The sequence below is a fragment of the Rattus norvegicus genome, chromosome 18 (assembly GCF_021556685.1).
Source record: "Rattus norvegicus strain SHRSP/BbbUtx chromosome 18, alternate assembly SHRSP_T2T, whole genome shotgun sequence".
In the NCBI taxonomy this organism is placed as follows: domain Eukaryota; kingdom Metazoa; phylum Chordata; class Mammalia; order Rodentia; family Muridae; genus Rattus; species Rattus norvegicus.
In genome coordinates this window covers 28,290,355-28,310,374 of record NC_141551.1, presented here as the reverse complement: position 1 = coordinate 28,310,374, position 20,020 = coordinate 28,290,355, and the positions used below count along the sequence as shown (strand labels likewise).

Sequence of the window (20,020 nt, the reverse complement as noted above, 5' to 3'; positions counted from 1 at the left end):
TTCTCTTTCCAGTTCTATCATTAAGCTACAATCACCAATTCTTGTTTTGTTTTGCCTTGAGATAGGGTCTTGAGTAATTCACTATGAAGCTAAGAACAACCTTGAATTTCGGATCCTTCTATTTCTACCCTTATGTGCACCAAGATTACAGGTGCACACCACCAAGTCTAGTTTAAGTGGAGGTAAACGCAGGGATCCATCCACACTAAGTTAGCACTCTACCAAGTGAGCGATACCCTCTGCTGCTATGAAGTGGGGAATGAGGCGGAGGCCAGAGGACAATCTTGGATGCCCTTCCTGCTCAGGCATCACACACTGTTTCTTGAGACAAGGCCTCTCATTACACTTACACACACACACACACTGCTGGCTTTTTATGTGGATGTTCGTGATCTGTCTCAGGTCTGAACTCTCTCTCCAGCTATCCTTTGATTCCTTAATGTATAGGTCAGGCTGGCCGGGGGACCCCAAGGTAGCTTCCCTTTATTCTGACACATAGGTAGGGACCCTAATTTCATTTTTATGTTTCTTTCATTTGAGATAAGCTCCATTGTAGCCCAGGTTGTCTTCTATCTCTTAACTCAGTATACACTGAGGATACTTCGACTTCTGATCCTCCTGTCTCTACCTTCCATAGTCTTATACCAACTTTGGTTTTATGCTGTGCTGGAAGGGAACCCAGGTTTTCCTGTTATACTAAGCAAGCATTCTACCAACTGAGCTACAGTCCTATCCTGAAAGTATGAAATTTTATTTATGAAAGATAAATTCATGAAGAAGTTCTACTTACTAAACAGTAGGACCAGAGAGATGACTTAGTGGTTAAACACACATACTCTTACAGAGGACCAGAATCCTATGCCCATCACCCACCTCTAACTCCAGCTCCATCAGAATTTGATGCCTCTGGCCTCCACTGCTATTAAGCACTCACACACAGACTCACACACTGCTCCACAGACATATAATTAGAATGGAACACAGGATTCAAATATCTAAGAGATATTTGTCCACCTATGTTCACACAGCAGCATTATTTACAATTAACCAAAAGCTGAGTATGGTGGCACATCCCTATAATTCTATTCCAAAGGCTGAAAGAAGAAGAGCAAAAGTTCTAAGTCGGGCTGGAGAGATGGCTCAGCAGTTAAGAGCACTGACTGTTCTTCCAGAGGTCCTGAGTACAATTCCCAGCAACCACATGGTGGCTCACAACCATCTGTAATGGTATCTGAAACCTTCTTCCTGTGTGTCTGAAGACAACTACAGTGTACTCACTCTACAGTGTACTCACATACGTAAAATTTTAAAAAAAAAATTAAAAAAAAGTTCAAAGTCAGGTATGCTGACTTTAATCCCATCACTGGGAAGGAAGGAGGATCTCTGAGTTTGACAAGGACCTGGTTTATATATGGACATGAGGGAGGGGTGGGGAGAGAGGGAGAGAGGGAGAGAGGGAGAGGGGGGGAGAGAGAGAGAGAGAGAGAGAGAGAGAGAGAGAGAGAGAGAGAGAGAGAGAAAACGAAGCAAAACCCCGTGCTTTGTCCAAGACTAGAGAGTGGGTGATTATTTCAAGATCATCCTAAGCTACATAGCCAGTTTGGGGCCAGCTTGGGCTATATAAGATCCCACCTCAAAATACACACACACACACACACACACACACACACACACACACACACACACACACACACACACACACACAAAGAGAAGGGAAAAAAGGAACTGAATGAAGGAAGGAGGGAAAATGACAGACACCTGTAATCCCAGCACTTAGGAATTAAAAACACAAAGATCCTGAGTTCTAGGCCAACCTGGGCTATATGACACTGTGTCTCAAAGGTGGAGGAGGGACACAACAAAGATGGCTCTGCAGATAAAAGCATTGTCACAAAAACCTAACAACCAGCACTGGCTCTCCAGATCCTCAAGTGGAAGGAGACAACCAACTTCCGAAAGTCACCCTCTGACCTTCACATCCAGGCAATGGGTCATGCGCTTCCATGCTCACCCCTCTCCCTTTCTTATTCCCTCCACTCTCTCTCTCATACAATTTTTTAGGAACATTAAAAAATGAAAAAAAGAATTCATTACTTTTCCTTTATTAAATTTACCAACTACATGTTAAATGTAGATGCTTTTAACATTAACAAAAACCCTTAAAAATCAAAAACAAAACTCTCACTCTTCAAGTTTCACAATAAGATCTTTTTCCACTCAGACTAACCAATTCCTCATTGCTCTAAATTCATAACTCATATAAAACAATCAATGCATTAATTTATATGCTACCTTGCTGCTTTACAAAATGATATTGTCCAAGATTGACACTGAAGTATTTAACAGTTATAGTAATAATAGCACAGCCTTTTCTTTGTTTAACATTTCCAATGTCTCCAAAGTTTACACATTAGACTACACTATATTTACTATTTTATCACTGATATTTATATAGTAAAACCCTTTCTGTTTTAGTTCCCATAACAATTGTTCTTTTTTTTTACTTTCAGGAAAACTAGGTAAATTTTTTGAAAATATTTTTAAGTAAAATTTCTTTTAACTGATAAACTTAACTTTAGAAAATTTAAAAACATTTCTGACTAGTTTTACATTAAACTTTTTACCACCTTCTATTTTTCTCTTGTTGTGTGTAAGCCCTGAGATGCTATTAAAAGCAGTGAGTCACCTTGTTTACCTAAAGTTTGAATACAGAGTATTCATGACAAAATTGCCATCACTGTCAAGAGTGTCCTCTAAACCAGTGGTTGTTAAGCAAGAGCAACATTGTTCTCATGAGGCATCATATGAATGTCTGAAGAACTTGAGTCTATCTTAGCTAGGTAGTTTCCACTGGCATCTGGTGGATAGATTCAGATGCTACAAATGTATGGGAAAACCTTCACAACAAAGAATGATCTGGCCCAACAAGTCAGTATGCTCATGAAAACCCTGCTCTATATTATATAACAAATAACTATAAAAGAAATTAACCAGCTCTTTTGCCACTAGAAGGAAAAACTCAACTCTATTTGGTCTGTACTTCTGACTCTTAACTATAGCTCTATGCTTTTGAATCTCAAAGTAATTTTTGGAGAAAAAAAATCCCTACAAAATTTCTGCTATAATTTTAAGACCATATATATCTTTGTGCCTTTACATGATTGTAAAAACTATCAATATGATATAAATTTGTTGAAAAAAAATTATTGGGGGTTGGGGATTTAGCTCAGTGGTAGAGCACTTGCCTAGCAAGCGCAAGGCCCTGGGTTCGGTCCCCAGCTCTGAAAAAAAAGAAGAAAAAAAGAAAAAAGATTATTGACTACCTTGAAGGATGAAAGTTGAAAGGCTAGTTGAGGTGGGAAGTATTTTACTTTCTACATGTTCTTTATTGACTGTTTAGTTTTATAATAATTTTAACCTTTTTCCTCCTGTAATGGAGATAGAACCCAGAGACAAATGTGCATTAGGCAAGAGTTCCACCCTATCATGAGCTACACCCTAAGCCCCATAACTCTGTAGTACACTGCCCCCCACAGTTTCACTCTGTAGCCCTGGCTGGCCTGAAACTGGATGGTTAGTATATAGACCAGGCTGATTTTAAACTCAGAAATCTGTCTGCCTGGGATTAAGGTGTATGTGTGTACAACTACGCACAGCATTTTATAATTTTAAAAGACGTCATATATTAGTCAAATATAGTATATGCACACTCATGTGATAGAAAAATTTAAAATCATTGATCTAAAAAAAGTCTTTTCTTTAGGAATTTTCTTTCAATCTGCAAAAAGGGGAGAGGTATCACTCCAGTTCACATTTAGAAACTGGTTTGCAGTGGTACATGCCTTTGAACTCTGGCTGTGGCAGAGCAGAGATGAGTCTCTAAGTTTGAGGCCAGCCTGGTCTACATAGTAAGACCCTGTCTTAAAACAAACAAGCAAAGAAACCAGCAAAAATTGGCTTGTAAGCTGGAAAGGTAATTCAGTGATTAGGAAGATTGACTGCTCTTCCAGAGGGTCTGGGTTTAATCCCCAAAACCCACATGGTGTCCCACAACTATCTGTAATTCCAGTCCCAAGGAAATCTAATGCCATCATCTGGCCTCTGTGAGTACTGAACACACATACCTATAAACTGAACCACTCATAAAACAATCTTAAAAAAGAAAACTGGTTTGTAAAGGCAGATAGCTCAGTGGTTAAGAACATGAAATACTCTTACAGAAGACTCGTTTCCTGCACCCACACTGGACTGCTTACAATTGTCTTCTAGCTCTAGAGATTCTGACAAACATATATACATGGTATATAGATACACATACATATAAATAAAAACAAATCTTAAAAATTAATTTAAGCTGATTTAATATGGGTTTTGCTTTTGAGACAGGTTCTCATGTAGCTCAGGCTGGCCCCCGCTACATATGAAACTGAGGCTGGCCTTTAACTCCTGATTCATTCTCATTGTATTATAGTTGTGTACCTAACTCAAAGGCATTTTTAACCTGACCTCTATTATCAAATGCAAATTCTGACTCCTCTAGTCAAGGGCTTATATGGATAAGAGACTCAATAGCCCTGAAGGAATACAAAACAAGACATTTCCCATGTTTAAAACTATATGCAATAATTGGATTGAGTGGCATCAGCCTATTAACACTGAGGCTGAAGCAGAAGTATCAAAAGTTTGAAGTCCAGTAGGGTGGCAAATGCCTCTAATCCCAGCACTGGGAACCAGAGGTAGATGGATCTTTTTTCAGTTCAGAATAGCCAGGGTTTTACAGTAAGACTGTCTCAAAACAACACAACAAAGTTTAATCCTTGACTGAACTAAACAGCAAATTTAGTCTGAACAATTTATTAAGGCCCTATCTCAAATTTTACATGCTAGAGATGTAGTGAGCAGAGTATTTGCTAGCACACAAGGTCTTGGTTAATTCCCAAAACCACTAAACAAATAAATAACCAAATAATGAATTTCCTAAGGGGAAAAGAAACTTAGTTTTTTGTTGTTGTTTTGTTTTTTTTTTTTAAATGTATGGAGGCTGGTGAGATGATTCAACAGTTACAAACACTTCAATCTCAACCACCTCAGTTCAAACCCCAGAACTCACAGTAGAAAGAACTAGTTCCACAAGTTGTCCTATGATACCTAAAAGAATGCTACCACACACACATGCATTTGTGCTTGCACACAATAATAATAAATAAAACTGAAAAAAAATTTACTAATAGTAATAGTTCTAAATTCCCTTTTCAAACCATAGGATCTTTTAACTTAACCTGCAAGAGACATTAATTACTGGGTCTTTTATTTCTCATTTCTTACCTTTTCCTGCCTCACATGGGAAAGAAGATGATCTCCATTCCCAAACTGTATAACAACTAATTCATTATCTGGCTCTAAAATAATTTAGGAATATGAAATGAGGACTTTATTATTATTCACATACTTCACAAGTAAGTATCTTTCTAAGAATGTTATTTGTTATCCCTTCCAAAGTAATAGGAAAAGACAGTTCATAAAGAAAAGAGAAAAGGTATATAACTTAAGCAAAATAATTCATTTCATTCACAAAGACAGACTGTATATCCTACTGCACTTACTGCTGCTGTGAGATACTTCAGGAATTTCTTTTCCGAAAGGAAAAACCACAGAAAAAGCTTTTTCTTCTCCACAGATTAAGAATCTACATGCACGGGTTGGGGATTTAGCTCAGTGGTAGAGCGCTTGCCTAGGAAGCGCAAGGCCCTGGGTCCCCAGCTCCGGGGACTCCAGAAAAAAAAGAACCAAAAAAAAAAAAAAAAAAAAAAAAAAAAGAATCTATATGCACACCAAATGCTCTCACCCTCCCCAAAACCCCTATGGCTCAGAGATCTGCATCCCAAAACTAAAGTTGTTGTTGTTCTTTTGGTTTGTTTCATTGTTTTGGGGAGTTTTCTAGAAGAAAAAGAAAGGGGGTTGGGGATTTGGCTCAGTGGTAGAGCGCTTGCCTAGGAAGCGCAAGGTCCTGGGTTCAATCCCCAGTGGGGGGGGGGGGCAGACAGCCAGACAAACATAGTAGTGGCTCAGACAAAATACTGCCTAGCACTTACAAATCCAGCCTGGACTACAATATATAATCCTGTCCCAAAAGGGGGGGGGGGGATCAAAATATACTCTCAATACCTAAATTCATTCTTGGCACAGAATGTATAAGTAACAGAAGAATAAGGTGTTTTGAGGTTGGAGATGGCTTAGGGTTACAGCACTCACTCACTGGCTGCTCTTCCAAAGGACCCCAGCTCAATTCCCAGCACCCACATGGTGGCTCACAACCAGCTGTAACCCCAGTTTCAGGGGACATGACACCCTCTCTGGATTACATAGGCACCAGGCACATATAGGCAAAACGCCATTACATATAAAACCAAAAATTTTGTTTAAATTATAACTGGGTATGATGGCACATGCATTCAATCTCAGTAATTGGAAGGCAGAAACAAGCTGATCTCTTGATTTCAAGGCCAATCTTGTCTACAAAACCAGTTCCAGCCCAGCCAGGGCTATACATTAAGACCTTGTCTCAAAAATAGTATGAAAATGTATAGATTGTACCAATAGCTTTAATACAGTGTATGTGACAGAGATAAACACTAAGAGGGAAATTTGACTTTGGAAGTTCACTAACACTTTTATCTGTGAAGAAATTTAAACACTACTCATATACCTCTAATCTCATTCATGCCAATTATGTCAAAGTGGCCCCCCAAAATTAAGAAGACTACCTTCCCATAACATTTAGAATAAAGCCAGCTTTTCAGATTCTCCCTTACAAGTTAAAAAGAAAACAAATCTTTAGAATCTAAAGTTAGCCAGCACTTTCTTTCCTAGCCAAACATCCATGTGTTCTGAGTTCAGCTCTCATTTCACCGAAAGGATAAAAGCTTCCCACAAACCCAAAATTTAGAGAACTACAGATTCTCCCAACAACTGACTATCCAAATAAAATTCTTCTCTCATCTTGGCCTAGAATTTATTTTTTTTTTACAGGGAAATTCAAAAATGTGGATAGGTAACATGCACAGTTTTTTTTTTTTCCCAAAGTAAAATATTGAATCCAAAAAAACCTCCTCTTCAGAACTAGAAAAAACAGTGCTGTAACTGTACTCTGCAATAATTTCTCCTTATTCCTCTCAAATACACAAGCCAAGATCATTGGTACACAGAAATTCCTGTACTTTAACACCAGGACCAGAGGTTAAAGTCACAAGGGATGAACCAGAAATGCTAGGACCAATGTAGAAGAAATAGTTAGCTAGGCCGTGGTGGTGCACGTCTGTAATCCAGCACTAAGGAAATACAGGTAGGAGGATCACAAAAAGTTCAGCCACCCTGATCTACACAGCAACTCAGACTAAATCTCAACAATTAAAAGTCAACAAATCATAGCCAAATTAAAAAGGAACAGAATTCCAAGCACTTAAAACATCACAGTACAATTCTCTGTCCTGACCATTGTTAAAGAAAATAATATTTAACTTGTAAATGCATATGTTTGCAAGTATGTGTGCAAATATCTACAACTATGTGTGTTTGTGTCAACTTTTCTTCAAGAGACTAAAGAACAGTACCTACCGTCCTAAATTGCTCACACCTGAAATGTGCACCCAGTATTATACACACGTGCTAAAAGAAATGCAGGAGCTCAGCGCATTTTCTTCACAAGAAAAGGAGTCTGCAGGATGCCTCATCTCAAAGGCTAAAAACCTCAGCGTTCAACTATCCAGTTATTCCGAAGCTCAAAGATGCCTTGGAACTTCCTTTTCCTGTCTAACTTCATAAAACGTCCAAGAATCGGTCACGTGATTTTTCGGAGTAAAAGCTGAGAACTTAATACTCATCTGCTTCAAACTAAAAGAAAATAAGAACTGCTCTACTTAAATGCACAGGCAAAGCCACACTTAAAGCAGAGGCGAACAGCAGACAGCCTTTTTGAGCTAGCCATGTCCGCCAGTTTCTCAGGCTCCCTCAGTACCAAGGGCAGGGACTTTGGCTAACAAGACCCCGCCCTCCCCCATCTCCAACACGGGGTGGGCGGGAGGTAGCCTGCGGAGTCTGGGTTCCCGCGCGAAGCTCGCAGACCAAAGAACTCCCTATTGTGGGTCTACAGACGGTGACGGGAATCCGTCCCGCTCCTGACGCGCGCCGAAGAGCAAGCCGAGAGCTCACTAGGCCCGCACTGCTGCCACCGTCGCCTTGCAAGCAACTGCTGTCAGAGAACATTGCACCCAGGAAGCGGGAGGGTGAACCAGCCGTGTGCTGGTCCAAAGAATTCACGTCTCACGCAACGTTAGAGACAAGGGTCCTGGAGCTATACCTCGGACACCTCGTCCTCGTCGCTTCCAGAGGCACCACCTCCGCCGCCCGTCCTCAGCACGGCAGCCGCCAACTTGAAATCCAGCGCTGCGTCCCCTCCGCCCGCGCTGCCGCCGCCACCGACTCCCGGCGCGGGCCCAGCCTCCCCAAAAAGCCTCACGGTGCGGATTCCCAGCCCGACCCCTCCCGGCGGAGGCGGCTCCGAGGCCCCAGCTGGGGCGGATCGCGGAGCTACGGAGTCCAAATCCTCCTCAAAGGAGGTGCCGCCGCCCCCACTGTCCGTCAGCATGGTTCTCACGCGGAGCCGGAGACGCTGCCGAATCACTCGCGGCCACCGCCGCGGCTGATCCCGGGAAGGCAAGGAACAGCAGGAGGAAGAAGCGTCTCTTCTCCCCGTCCCAGCAGCGCCACTAACTTCTCACTGCCTAACCTGCTGCCTCCCGCCCCTTAGACTCATCACTGGTTGCGATTTCCAGGCGCCTGCAAATCATTGGCCACGGAGATCTGTCGCTCACGCTCTCCGTCACGCGCTGCTAGCTGGCTCGCATCCCCCAAGCTGCGTTGACCCGCGTAGGCCTAGGCGGTTGTGAACACCCGCCTCCTACTTCTCCCGATCTGACTTCCGGTCTCTTTCTATATCTATTGGCCAGCCTCTGTGACTATCGTATCACGACCTTACAGTCTATTAGTTGGCCTTGTGGTCAGTCAAAATGAACCCTAACAATGGGGAACTCCATTGGCGCCAGATATTGTCGGTCATTTTGTCACGGGACGTCGCGTGGTACAATTGGTCTGTGAGAATACTGTTCATCCCGCCCCCATCTGAGGTGACGGGAAAAGGACTGGGGAATTTCCATTTCTCATTAAAAGGAGGGCTGAAGTGAGAACCCGCAAGAAGTAACAAAATATGAAGTAGACCTAACCCTGCTCTTGGAGAGTCTTGTGCGTCCAAGATGCAAGAGGCGTCGAGGTAGCAAAGTAGCTCCCACCTGTCGCTCTCCCTCGGGCGCCGCGGCTATGGCCGGAAGTAGCTGCACGGGGATTGGCGGAAAGAAGCAATCAGTCTCAGCGAAGCCCCATCTTCCTGCCATTTCCTGGTTGGAAGGTGGCAACGTCAGTCACCACATCAGGCTCCGCCTCCAGGACAGGTGAGGCTACTTAACCCGTTTGCCTCCGGCTGTTTGGGAAAGAGTCAAAGACTGGGAGCGGCTGCGGTAATCCGGAATCCGGGTAGGGCTGATTCTGTTTGGCGCCTCACACCTGTCCTGGCAGAGCGCTGCGCCGGGAGCCTAAGCAACCCTTGAGCAGCTCGGTTGGCTGCTCTGAAGCTTCTCCACCCGCCCGCGCGCCTGGTGCTGGACTGGCGCGCTCTACAGCCTTGGGGCAGGATGGGGCCGCGTTCTCTCGGGGAAGCTGGCGGGCTGGACAGCGCCATCCCTTGGTCCCGGGAACTGTCCGGCAGAGGAAGACGAACGGTGCGTGGAATCCGACCGCAGGGATGGACGCGGCTAAGACGGCGTGCTCGCGGGCTATTTCTGGTCTGGTGCCGCCACTTATTTGTTAAGTGACCCCGGAGTGTTTGATGTTATTCTGTGTAAAATGGGAATGTGAGCACAGTCCCCACTGGGTGGTTAGCAATTAAAGTTGATTAAACACAGAGCTTAGCAGAGTGACCAACTTATAGGGAAGGTTGGTTTTTCTTTTTTTTTTCTTTTTTTTTTCTTTTTTTTTTCTTTTTTCTTTTTTTCGGAGCTGGGGACCGAACCCAGGGCCTTGCGCCCGCTAGGCAAGCGCTCTTCTGCTGAGCTAAATCCCCAACCCAAGATTGTTTTTTCTTAATTAGCCAACCCTCCCTCTTCCTTCAGTTCTCTGCCTGACCTGAGTTCTGCCAGCCAAACCAGTTCTAGCTAAATTTCTAACCAAGGAAGTCATCCCCCTCTGATTTTCCCCCTTCCTCTCCCTCTCCCCTCCCCCCATTTTACCAATAAAAATAATTAAAAGTGTTACAGTTCCTCACTAATCACGATTTAAGAAAATCACAAAGGAGTTTGGTGATGTTTGTATGAAAATGTCCTTTTACCCAGCAAATGTGCATACAATAGCAGGTTAGCTAAAAACAAAAGCTTTGTCATTTTTCCATTTGGAGCCTTTATAAAAAATTGTATCTACCTCATTTGTACAATACGCAGTATTTCATCTCCATTAAATTGGGTTTTGAAAATTCTATTTTCATGTAATTGGGCTGGAGAGATGGTTGTGCCATTAAAGGCCAACATCAATCAAAGATCAAAAATATAATGATCTGAAGGGGGTGCTGAGCCAAAACATTTTTTTAATTGTTAAAATTTCTTAGATTGTAATTGTTCATTTCATATGCCAAAAATGATAAGGACATATCTAGTTTCCTATGATGAGGACATATCTAGTTCTTTCTAGATAATAAGTTATAGAAAATGTGAGACATTTTATTTTACATACTATTTTATGTAAACAACATATACCGCTTTTGTGTTGTTTTGTTTGGTTGGTTTTGGTTATTTTGGTTTGGTTTGGTTTTCCAAGACATGGTTTGTCCTGGAACTCGATCTGTAGACCAGGCTGGCCTTAACTCACAGAGATCCACCTGCTTCTGCCTCCCGAGTGCTAGGATTAAAGGTATGCCCCAGCTAACATACACAGTTCTAATTAGCCTGCATCCTCTGGTGTTTTCAAGGCAGGTGTGACTAGCTCAGAACTCAAACTAAGCAACTAAGCAGAAAAGAAAGAAACTAGCACTGCCCAACCCACTTCAAAGCTGGATCACCCAGAATTGGTTTGGATACATCCCTAGGCAAAAGCAGGTATTGACTGGTACAGCATTACAAAGGAATTAATTGTCATTGCTACCACAGGTACAAAAAAAAACTTCTGATGCAACTCCCTGAATAAATACATTCAAGTCTTTAAGCAAATGTAATGAATCCAAAAGAGAGGAAACTGAAAAGTGGGTATTTTCATTTCCTTATCCATTTGAAAAAATGCATACTTCTTGATGCAGTGCCTAAGAATTAGCCCAGAGCATAGTCAATATGATTGGGCAGTAATCACTGTTTCCCCTGAACCTTTACCTGAAACATGTCAGAAGTTTATCATTATGAAACTCTAAATTTCCTAGATTTTGGTGAGTACTGTATAGTTCAGAATGATCGACCAGTTCATATAACCACAGCTCTGTGCTTTTATTTATCTTTTATGTTATTATTTTATGTACATAAGTGTTTGCCTGCATGTATGTCTGTGTATCACATGTGTGCCTGGAGCCGACAGAAGCCAAAAGAAGATGTGAGCTGCCATGTACTCACATGACCCCAGTTCCTTTACAAAAACAGCCAGTGCTCTTAACCACTAAACCACCTCTGCAGGCCTCTTATTTGCTTATTTCTTTATTTATTTACTTACGTTGTGTGAGTGTGTTTACATGTGCCACTCATGTGGACGTCAAAGGACAACTCTGCAGTGGGTTTTCTCATCACCTTTACATGTTTTCCGGGGATCTAACTTGGGTCTCAAGGCCTGTGCGGTAAGCACATTTACCCAGTGAGCAATCTCAACTGCCCCTGGTTTTTATTTTATGAAACAGTGTCTCACATAGCCCAGAATGGCTGCACACTTTCAAGTTAGTGCCACTTCCACCCCCTGTACCTGGCTGGGTTTTTGTTTGTTTGTTTTTATCGTGCAACTCTGACTGGCCTGGAACTCACTATATAACCGAGGTTGGATCAAACTCAGAGATTCCCCCTGCTTCTGCCTTCCACATATCTGGAATATGGTAGCTTGTGCCACCACATCGTAATTCTACCATTCAGAAGCTGAAGCAAGAATTAGAATTCAAGGCCAGACTAAGCTCTGCAGCATGGCCTTGTCTCAGTCAGCTAACAGTTGTTAGAAATGAGCATTAGAATAAAAATTTGCCACAGAAAACTAATAGGAGTGCTTACTGTGTTGCATTTGTCCTCATTTGTTGCGTTTTGTACTTTTAGGGTGCTGAGGACCTCACAGAGGGCCTCGTGTATAAGTGAGTCTCCACTCCTGAGCTACAGCCCCAGTAATACATGGTGTACTTAGAATGTGTTCCCAAGTATGACGTTCCTTTTTACCAGCTTTTAGATAGGCAGAGAAAAGTGGGGGCAAGTTCTACAGCTTCAGGGGTTTTGTTTGTTTTGTTTCGTTTGAGGAGGGAGTGGGACAGGGTCTCACTATGTAGTCCTGGCTAGCCTAGAACTTACTAAGAGCCACCAGCCTTTGCCTCCAGAGTGCTAGGATGGCATATGCCACCATCCACAGACATGAATCTTAAAACTGAAGAGTGGTTCATTCCTCATAACACGACAGGTTTTTTTTTTAAAGGTACACTAGGAGTACCTTTATTTTTGTTATTTTTTTTTTTTTTTTTTTTTTTTTTGGTTCTTTTTTTTCCGGAGCTGGGGACCGAACCCAGGGCCTATTTTTGTTATTTTTAATTATGTATCTGTGTATAAGCGTGTGCATTTCTGTGGGTGAATTTAGAGGCCAGAGAAGTTGGATCCCCTGGAGTTAACAGGCACTTGCAAACTGCTCAGCCCTCTTCAAAAACAGTAGATACTCTTAACCCCTGAACCATCTCTTTGGTCCTATTGGATGATATGGGTGGTGACGATTGTTGTGGTGTTGTTGTTGTTGTTGTTGTTGTTGTTGTTGTTGTTGTTATGGAAAAAAGCAAGAGAGCTTGAACGAATTCCCAACTTAAATTATGCATTGAGTTTCTCACATTTGAAGGAAAAATTCTAGAAGCCAGCATGTCAGAAAGCGATGGATGAGCCTCAGAAAGCCACCTTCTTGATGATACTATCTCCCATACCAGCTATGCATATGGGTTTGACAAACAAAATCATAATACAAATACTTTGACTGCATTTAGTTATTTAAGATTTTATTTTTGTTATGTGCATATGGGGGGTGGAGGGGAATATGTGCACACCAGTGGAAGCACTTACAGAGACCAGAGATGGCAGGTCTCCCTGGAGCTACAAGGAGTTGTGAGCCTTCCGATGTGAGTACTGAGAACTGAACTCAGGTTCTTGGGAAGAGCAGCAAGTGCTCCTAACCACTGAGCCATCTTTCTACTTCATACATGTAGTTCTTGGATATGGAACCTGTATTCTCCCAAAACAATGAGTTTCTGCATGCCAGTCTCTCACAGTTCATTCCTCTATTAAAAAAATAAATTTGTTTCACTTTGATGCTGTTGTTATCCCTTTATAATTCTATTATGGAGGTGTACTGTTGGAAAAGTATTTGCTGAGTTCAGTTTATAAAAATCAGGTATTGGGGCTGGAGAAATTGTTTAGTGGCTAAGAGCTTTCGTTGTTGAGGAAGAAATGCCTCAGCTGTTAAGAGCACTTGTTGTTCTTTTGGACCTGAGCTCAATTCCCAGGACCCACATGGCAGTCCAGGCACTGTGGCACATGCCTTTAGTCCCAGCACGTCTTTTGTCTCAGGCAGGTAGAAGCAGTTGGATTTCTGAGTTCAGTCAGAACTACCAGTCTTGTCTTCAGAGCAAGTTCTAAAAACAGCCAGGGCTACACAGAGAAATCCTGTCTTGGGAAAAAACCAAACAAAACAAACAAACAACAAAAGACCCCAACTATCCATAAGCTATAATTCAGGTCCAGGGGATCTGAGCCCCTTTTCTGACCTTGAGCAGCAGGCATCATATATGTAGTGCGTGTACATGCATACATCTACTCAAAAGAAAACAAACCAAAAATATTTTAGGCCAGGCATGGTGGTACATCTTTAACCTAGCACTTAGAAGGCAGAGGCACGCAGATCTCTATGAGTTTCAGGCCACCCTGGTCTGCATAGTGAGTTTCAGGCCAGCCAAGAGGGAGGGGAGAGGGAGAACAGAGAGAGTGCAGAAAGAGTGCTTCTGTTGTTCTTGCAGAGGACCTGAGTTTGGTTCTTGGCATGGAGCTAACTACTATCTGTAACCCCAGAGCCATGGGATCTAACACCTTCCTCTCTAGCCTATTTGAACAGCTATATACAAATCGATATATACATAAGTAAAAAAAATTAAAGATGAGGGGATGAAGAGATGGCCCAGTGGTTAAGAGTATGTATTGCTCTTATAGAGGCCTGGGGTTCAGTTCCTAGCACAATGTTGAACACCTCACAACATCCTATATCTCAAGCTTCAAGGGTCTGATTCTCTTTTCTGGCCTCTATATGCATTGCATTCAGATGCACATACCTATATGCCGACACACACATAATTAAAAAAGCCAACTCTGTGTGTGTGTGTGTGTGTGTGTGTGTGTGTGTGTGTGTGTGTGTGTAACCCCAGTGCTGGAGACTTGCTTGCCAGCCATTCTAGTTAAAATGACAAACTCCACGTATATATAAACCACACGCATGCACACACACACACACACACACACACACACACACACACACAAATTATGCTTGCAAAAACTAAAGGCTAGCAAGATGTCTCAGCCGGTAAAGACAATTGCCTGAGTGATTCCAGAAGCCTATCTGGTAAGGGAGAGAACTGACTCACTAGCTGCCCTCTGACCTCACACACTCACCATGCTGTTTGTGTCCACACACATACACAGGTACACATGCACACAGATTTCCTATTTATTATGTGTGTGCGTGCGCCCTCAGAAGCTTGAAGGTGTTGGATCCCCACAAGCTGGAGTTACAGTTTTAAGCTGCCTGTCATGGATGGTGCTAGGAACCAAACTTGGGTCCCCTGAAGAGCAGTGGGTGCTTTTAACCACTGAGGCATCTCTCCAGCTCCCCATCACCATTTTTTTTAAATGAAGCCCAGTATGATGGTGCTTACCTGTAATCTCAGCACTTGAGAGGTAAAGACTGGTGAATCAAGAGGTCAAGGCAAAACTGGCAAGCAAGTTCAAGGCCAACCCTGACTACAAAAGAACATGTCCAAAAGAACGAAAGGAAACAAGTGAGTTAATGAAGCAGAGTGTGGTGGTACACCTTTGCAATCTCCAATCTGGAGGGATACAGGAAGGAGAATCACTGGATCTTGAGGCCAACCTGGGATACATAGTGAGTTTCAAACCATCTCAGGCTCTCAGGTGAGCCCCTGCATGGTGCCACTATAGTTCCAATCCCACCACCACATATTTAAGGCAGCCTATCAGCATACCAAGGTCCAGGCCAGCCAAGAATGAGTGAGACTTTTAAAAACAAACAACAACAAAAACTAGATGTAGTTGTACACACTTTAATCCTAATACCGTGGCTACAAAGTGAATTTGAGCCAGCTTAGGCTACTTAAGTCCCTATCTCAAACTGAAACAAAATTTATGTATGCCATACAGAGGCATATGGCTTTATGAATGATAGTTTTCAGTTCTGTTTAAACTGTGTGCACATGCTGTAGGCTTATATTTTTCAAACCTACTTTAAGAAGGGTTCTTAAACACTTCAGTTTCCCTATAGCCCACCAACCAAAGGTAGGGGAGGAAGATGGCTAATAGGACAAGGGAGATATGAACTCTTTTAGAAGTAGTTCTTTGGGGTGATTCCAATCGTTGTTAGAAATCCAGTCCACTAGCAAAACACCAAACACGAATCATTATCAGTGGCTCAATCCAGAAACTATGAGGCTCCCCTGATCAGCCCAAGTCCACTGAAGCAGCAAGAAGCAGCCAGGAAACCACCAAAAGTTCTTTGGTTCATTTCTCTCTACAAAGTCATGACAAGCGAAGATCAGGGAAGAAAGCAAGACAAACCAATGCAAGAGTGTAGTCCACTGGCTGTCGGGTTATGCTTATACTCTTTCCAAATGTGTCCTCTCAAGCATCAGTTCCAGCAAAACATCACAAGCCCTTTCATCAGGCAGTTTCCAGAAAAACATCACATTTCTGTTCTCGACAAAACATCCTCTCGATCATCTGCTTCAGCAAAATATCCTCTCCTAAGATAGCTTCAAGAAAAACATTGCATGATGCAACTGTGTCCAATGAAACCAGAAATTCCCACTTTATGTGCTCTTGCGCACATGCGCATGTGTGTACCTGTGAATGCCAGAAGTGTGAGCTCTCTGAGGCTGGAATTGTACGTGTTAGCGAGCATTGATATGGGTACTCAGAAGCAAATTTTGGTCCTTTTTGAGAACAAGTGCTCTCAACCACTGAGCCATCTCTCTAGCCCCTCTCTGTGTTTGTCTTGTTTCTTTAAAAAAGTTTGAGTAAGTGAGTGAGTACCTACATTGCAGGGGGAGTTTGTGGAGGTCAGAACAGAAGACAACTTGAGGGAGCAAATTATCTCCCTTCACCATGTGGATTCTACCTAGAGACTGAACCCAGGTCATCAGATGTGGTAGCAAGTCCTTTTACTCACTGAGCCATCTTGCTGGCCCATAGGTGACTTTTATTTAGTTGTATTTTCAACTTATCTGTAAGTAATACATTACACTGGGGTAATCAGAAAATTCAATAGCCACAGTAAGAAAAAGATCACTGTAGGTGGATTGGGAAAGCAGTTCAATCAGTGAAGTACCAGCCTAGCATACACAAGGTCCTGAGTTTGGTCCCTAGCATCTTATCAAACCAGGTATGGTTGGTTGCCTTGGTTGCAGTCCTAACACTTGGAGGGAGAGGTAGGGATTAGGACTTCAAGGTTATCCTTGACTACATCCCATGTTCAAGGCCAGCCTGGGTTACAAGAGACTGTCTCAAAAAAACCATTGTACATCTGAAATGAAAAGCCAGTCAAATGAGATACTTGAGTGAGTGTTAGGAAAAGTGTGTGGGGGTGGTTTTTGGTTGGTTGGTTGGTTTTAATTTTTACTTCTTGGTTTTTTGAGAGATGGTCTCACTCTAGCCTTAAACTCAAGGGAATTCTCTCGCCTCGGCCTCCCTGGTACTAAGATCCTAAGCAGGCACTCCCACATCTGGGCCAGGAACAACCATTTTTCCAAGTGAGGGTGAAGAGGACTGGCTCACCTTTTGTGTTTGGAGGAACTTAGCCCAGGCAAAGTCAAGAACTCCTGAGAAACTGCTGGACAGAAGCACAGGTCAAGGTCTCTACAGAAACTAGAAATATGTTTCGAAAAGACTCCTGCAGAATGTAGACCAAGCTGCTTCTCCCTGCTGAGTCCCTGAGGAAACTATATTTTCATATTGGCTTCCCAGAGGGTGCAACCTTCCAGTGAAAGATGAAAACTTGCAGCAATTCCATAGCGTCTCCCCCACACGAGTACATGGTAAAGGAAATGCCAAACCTCACACTGAGGAGCGCGTATCAGCAACTATACAGAAATGCAGCACAGTCTGCATTTGTACATGCTCATTCCAAAAAGAAAAAACCTAAGCCTACAATCAGCACATCCCTGGAAAAGTCAAGTCCAGATTTTTTTTTTCCTTTTTCTTTTTTTCAGAGCTGGGGACCGAACCCAGGGCCTTGCGCTTGCTAGGCAAGCGCTCTGCCACTGAGCTAAATCCCCAACCCCCAAGTCCAGATTTCTGCCTCTCTCTCCCAACCCACTCTGTAAACCTGAGGCTAGCCACTCTAAACATCTTTCACTTTTATTCTTAGACACTCCACACTACAACTTAGGCAGCCACCCCTGCTTTCTTTAGAAGCTCTCCTTAGCTAGTGTCATGTCCTGCTAGTCTTTAAAGTTCCCAGGTCAGTGGGAGCTTAGGTTCTTATTTTCTTGATAGGGGAGCCATTATATAGCAACTCCAACACAAGTTCACACTCATTGCATGGGTTACCGTGGCAAGCTTTGTTTTCTTTCTGTCTTATTTTATCTATTTATTTACTTATTCATTTATTATTTTTTTGAGACAGGGCCTAGTATCCCTAGTATCCCTAGCTGCTGGAACTCACTATGTAGATCAAGCTGGCCTCAAACTTACAGAGGTCTAACTGTTTCTGCCTCCCAAGGGCTATGCATAGCTGAGGCTGGTCTTGAACTCATGAACTTCCTGCCTCCACATCCCAAGTAACCAGGTATTCACAATCACACCCAGCTCATGCCTCTGTTGTTGTTGTTTGTTGTGTGTATGGTGTAAGGGGGTACTTTGTGGTAAGTGCTTTAACCCTCTGAGCCATCTTGCCTCTCTCACAAATTTCCTGTTTAATACAGCAGTAGTTGGAGGACTGGGTATTAGTGTCAGTATCTCCTGGGAAAATCTCTAAGATAGCATACAGGCTCTTGCCTGTCACATTATTTTCTGTGAGAATTAGAAGCATTTACCGAAGTGGGGAAGGAGCAGACCCAGGACTCCAATTCCAGGACTAATTTTAACTTGCAGGTGAGGCCTGAGTCATTCTGCAGGCTGAGTTCTGAAACTCTTATGGTGTGTTTGAACTTAACTCAGTTTGCCACACCCCTCACCCATCAAGGCAGGCTCATAAACTAGGAGACGCAACAAGGCGTTTACCTGCAGGGCAAGGTGACAGTGCCACCAACCAGATGTTCTTCCTTAAAGAAATGGCATGGTATCTACAGTGACCCTAAGAGTACCTGTGTAGAAAACCTGGTTGAGCCCTGAATCTGATAGGAGCTACAGAAAAGAAAAGTGGTCATGGCTCTAACTGTAATTTTTTGTCAATGCTAGTAGCATTGGGGGTGGAAAAAAACAGTATTGAACCTCATCAGAGATTTTGACATAAAGGTTTGTCAAAGAGAATTACTTTGGGGCTGGGGATTTAGCTCAGTGGTAGAGCGCTTACCTAGGAAGCGCAAGGCCCTGGGTTCGGTCCCCAGCTCCGAAAAAAAAAGAACCAAAAAAAAAAAAAAAAAAAGAGAGAGAGAGAGAGAATTACTTCACCATTACTGTGGTATATAGAACACATGTCTGGGAAGTCAGTGGGCTCGTCAGTGACCTCCCAAAACCTCTGTTCAGAAGTTGGCAGTTTTTAATCAAGATTGAGTCATACCAGAGTCCAAAGAAAATAGCAATGCTGTCTTCTGCACTCAGCATTTCATGTGAATGTGAGATTTCTGGAGAATGACAAAAGGACTCAGAAACATTTAAAACAAAACTGGTTAGACCACTACTTAGAGCCTTGTAATCACACGTCCAATAATTGGCCTCATACGTTCTCTAGTGCTTTCCCATGTGCCTCTAGCACCAGAGCAGGCAGATAGAATCTTTAGCACGATCATCTTTGAGTTCGAGTTGACTTCATGAGAGAGAGAGAGAGCAGGGGGAGGGGGGAGGGGGAAAGGGAGAGGGAGAGGGAGAGGGGAGAGCACACAGGTGTGCTTATGGAAGTCAGTTCCTTTCCTTCTGTGGCGCTAAGGCAGTCTGTGCCACTGGGATTACAGATAATTGCTACTGCATCCAGCTTTTTATTATTCTTTTTAATGTGGGTTGAACTCAGGACTTCAGGCTTGTACAGTGGTTGACCTATCTCACTGACCCATGTTTGTAAGCTTTCTTGTTGTGATGGTGGTGGGTTGTTTGTTTGCTTGTTTTTTAGATTTATTTTTATTTTATAAGTATAGGTGTTTCGCTTGCATGTAAATCTGTGTACAACATACATGCAGTGCCCACTGAGGCAAGAAGAGGGCATCAAATCCCCTGAAACAAAAAGTTAAAGATGTGACCTACTGTGTGGGTGCTGCAGATCCCCTGGATCCTCTGAAGAACAG

The 20,020-nt window shown here is 42.8% G+C and overlaps 1 protein-coding gene and 2 long non-coding RNA genes across 7 annotated transcripts in view; 2 read left to right on the top strand and 1 right to left on the bottom strand.

Annotated features, from left to right (window-relative positions):
- Positions 1-8,778, bottom strand: part of Ankhd1 (ankyrin repeat and KH domain containing 1) — a 98,569-nt gene extending 89,791 nt beyond the window's left edge. For all 5 annotated transcript variants that reach the window (NM_001415723.1, NM_001204053.2, XM_087592000.1 and 2 more), the window contains exon 1: positions 8,357-8,778. In NM_001415723.1, coding sequence (NP_001402652.1) covers positions 8,357-8,644 — 288 coding nt within the window. In that variant the 5' untranslated portion in view covers positions 8,645-8,778. The remainder of the gene's footprint in view (positions 1-8,356) is intronic.
- On the top strand, positions 5,029-8,495 carry LOC147999732 (uncharacterized). The gene is made up of 2 exons (XR_015642890.1): positions 5,029-5,718; positions 5,976-8,495. It is a non-coding gene; the product is annotated as an uncharacterized LOC147999732 (long non-coding RNA).
- Positions 8,779-10,049: 1,271 nt separating the features above from the next.
- LOC147999731 (uncharacterized) lies at positions 10,050-13,613 on the top strand. The gene is made up of 2 exons (XR_015642891.1): positions 10,050-12,752; positions 12,833-13,613. It is a non-coding gene; the product is annotated as an uncharacterized LOC147999731 (long non-coding RNA).
- The last annotated feature ends 6,407 nt before the right edge of the window (positions 13,614-20,020 follow it).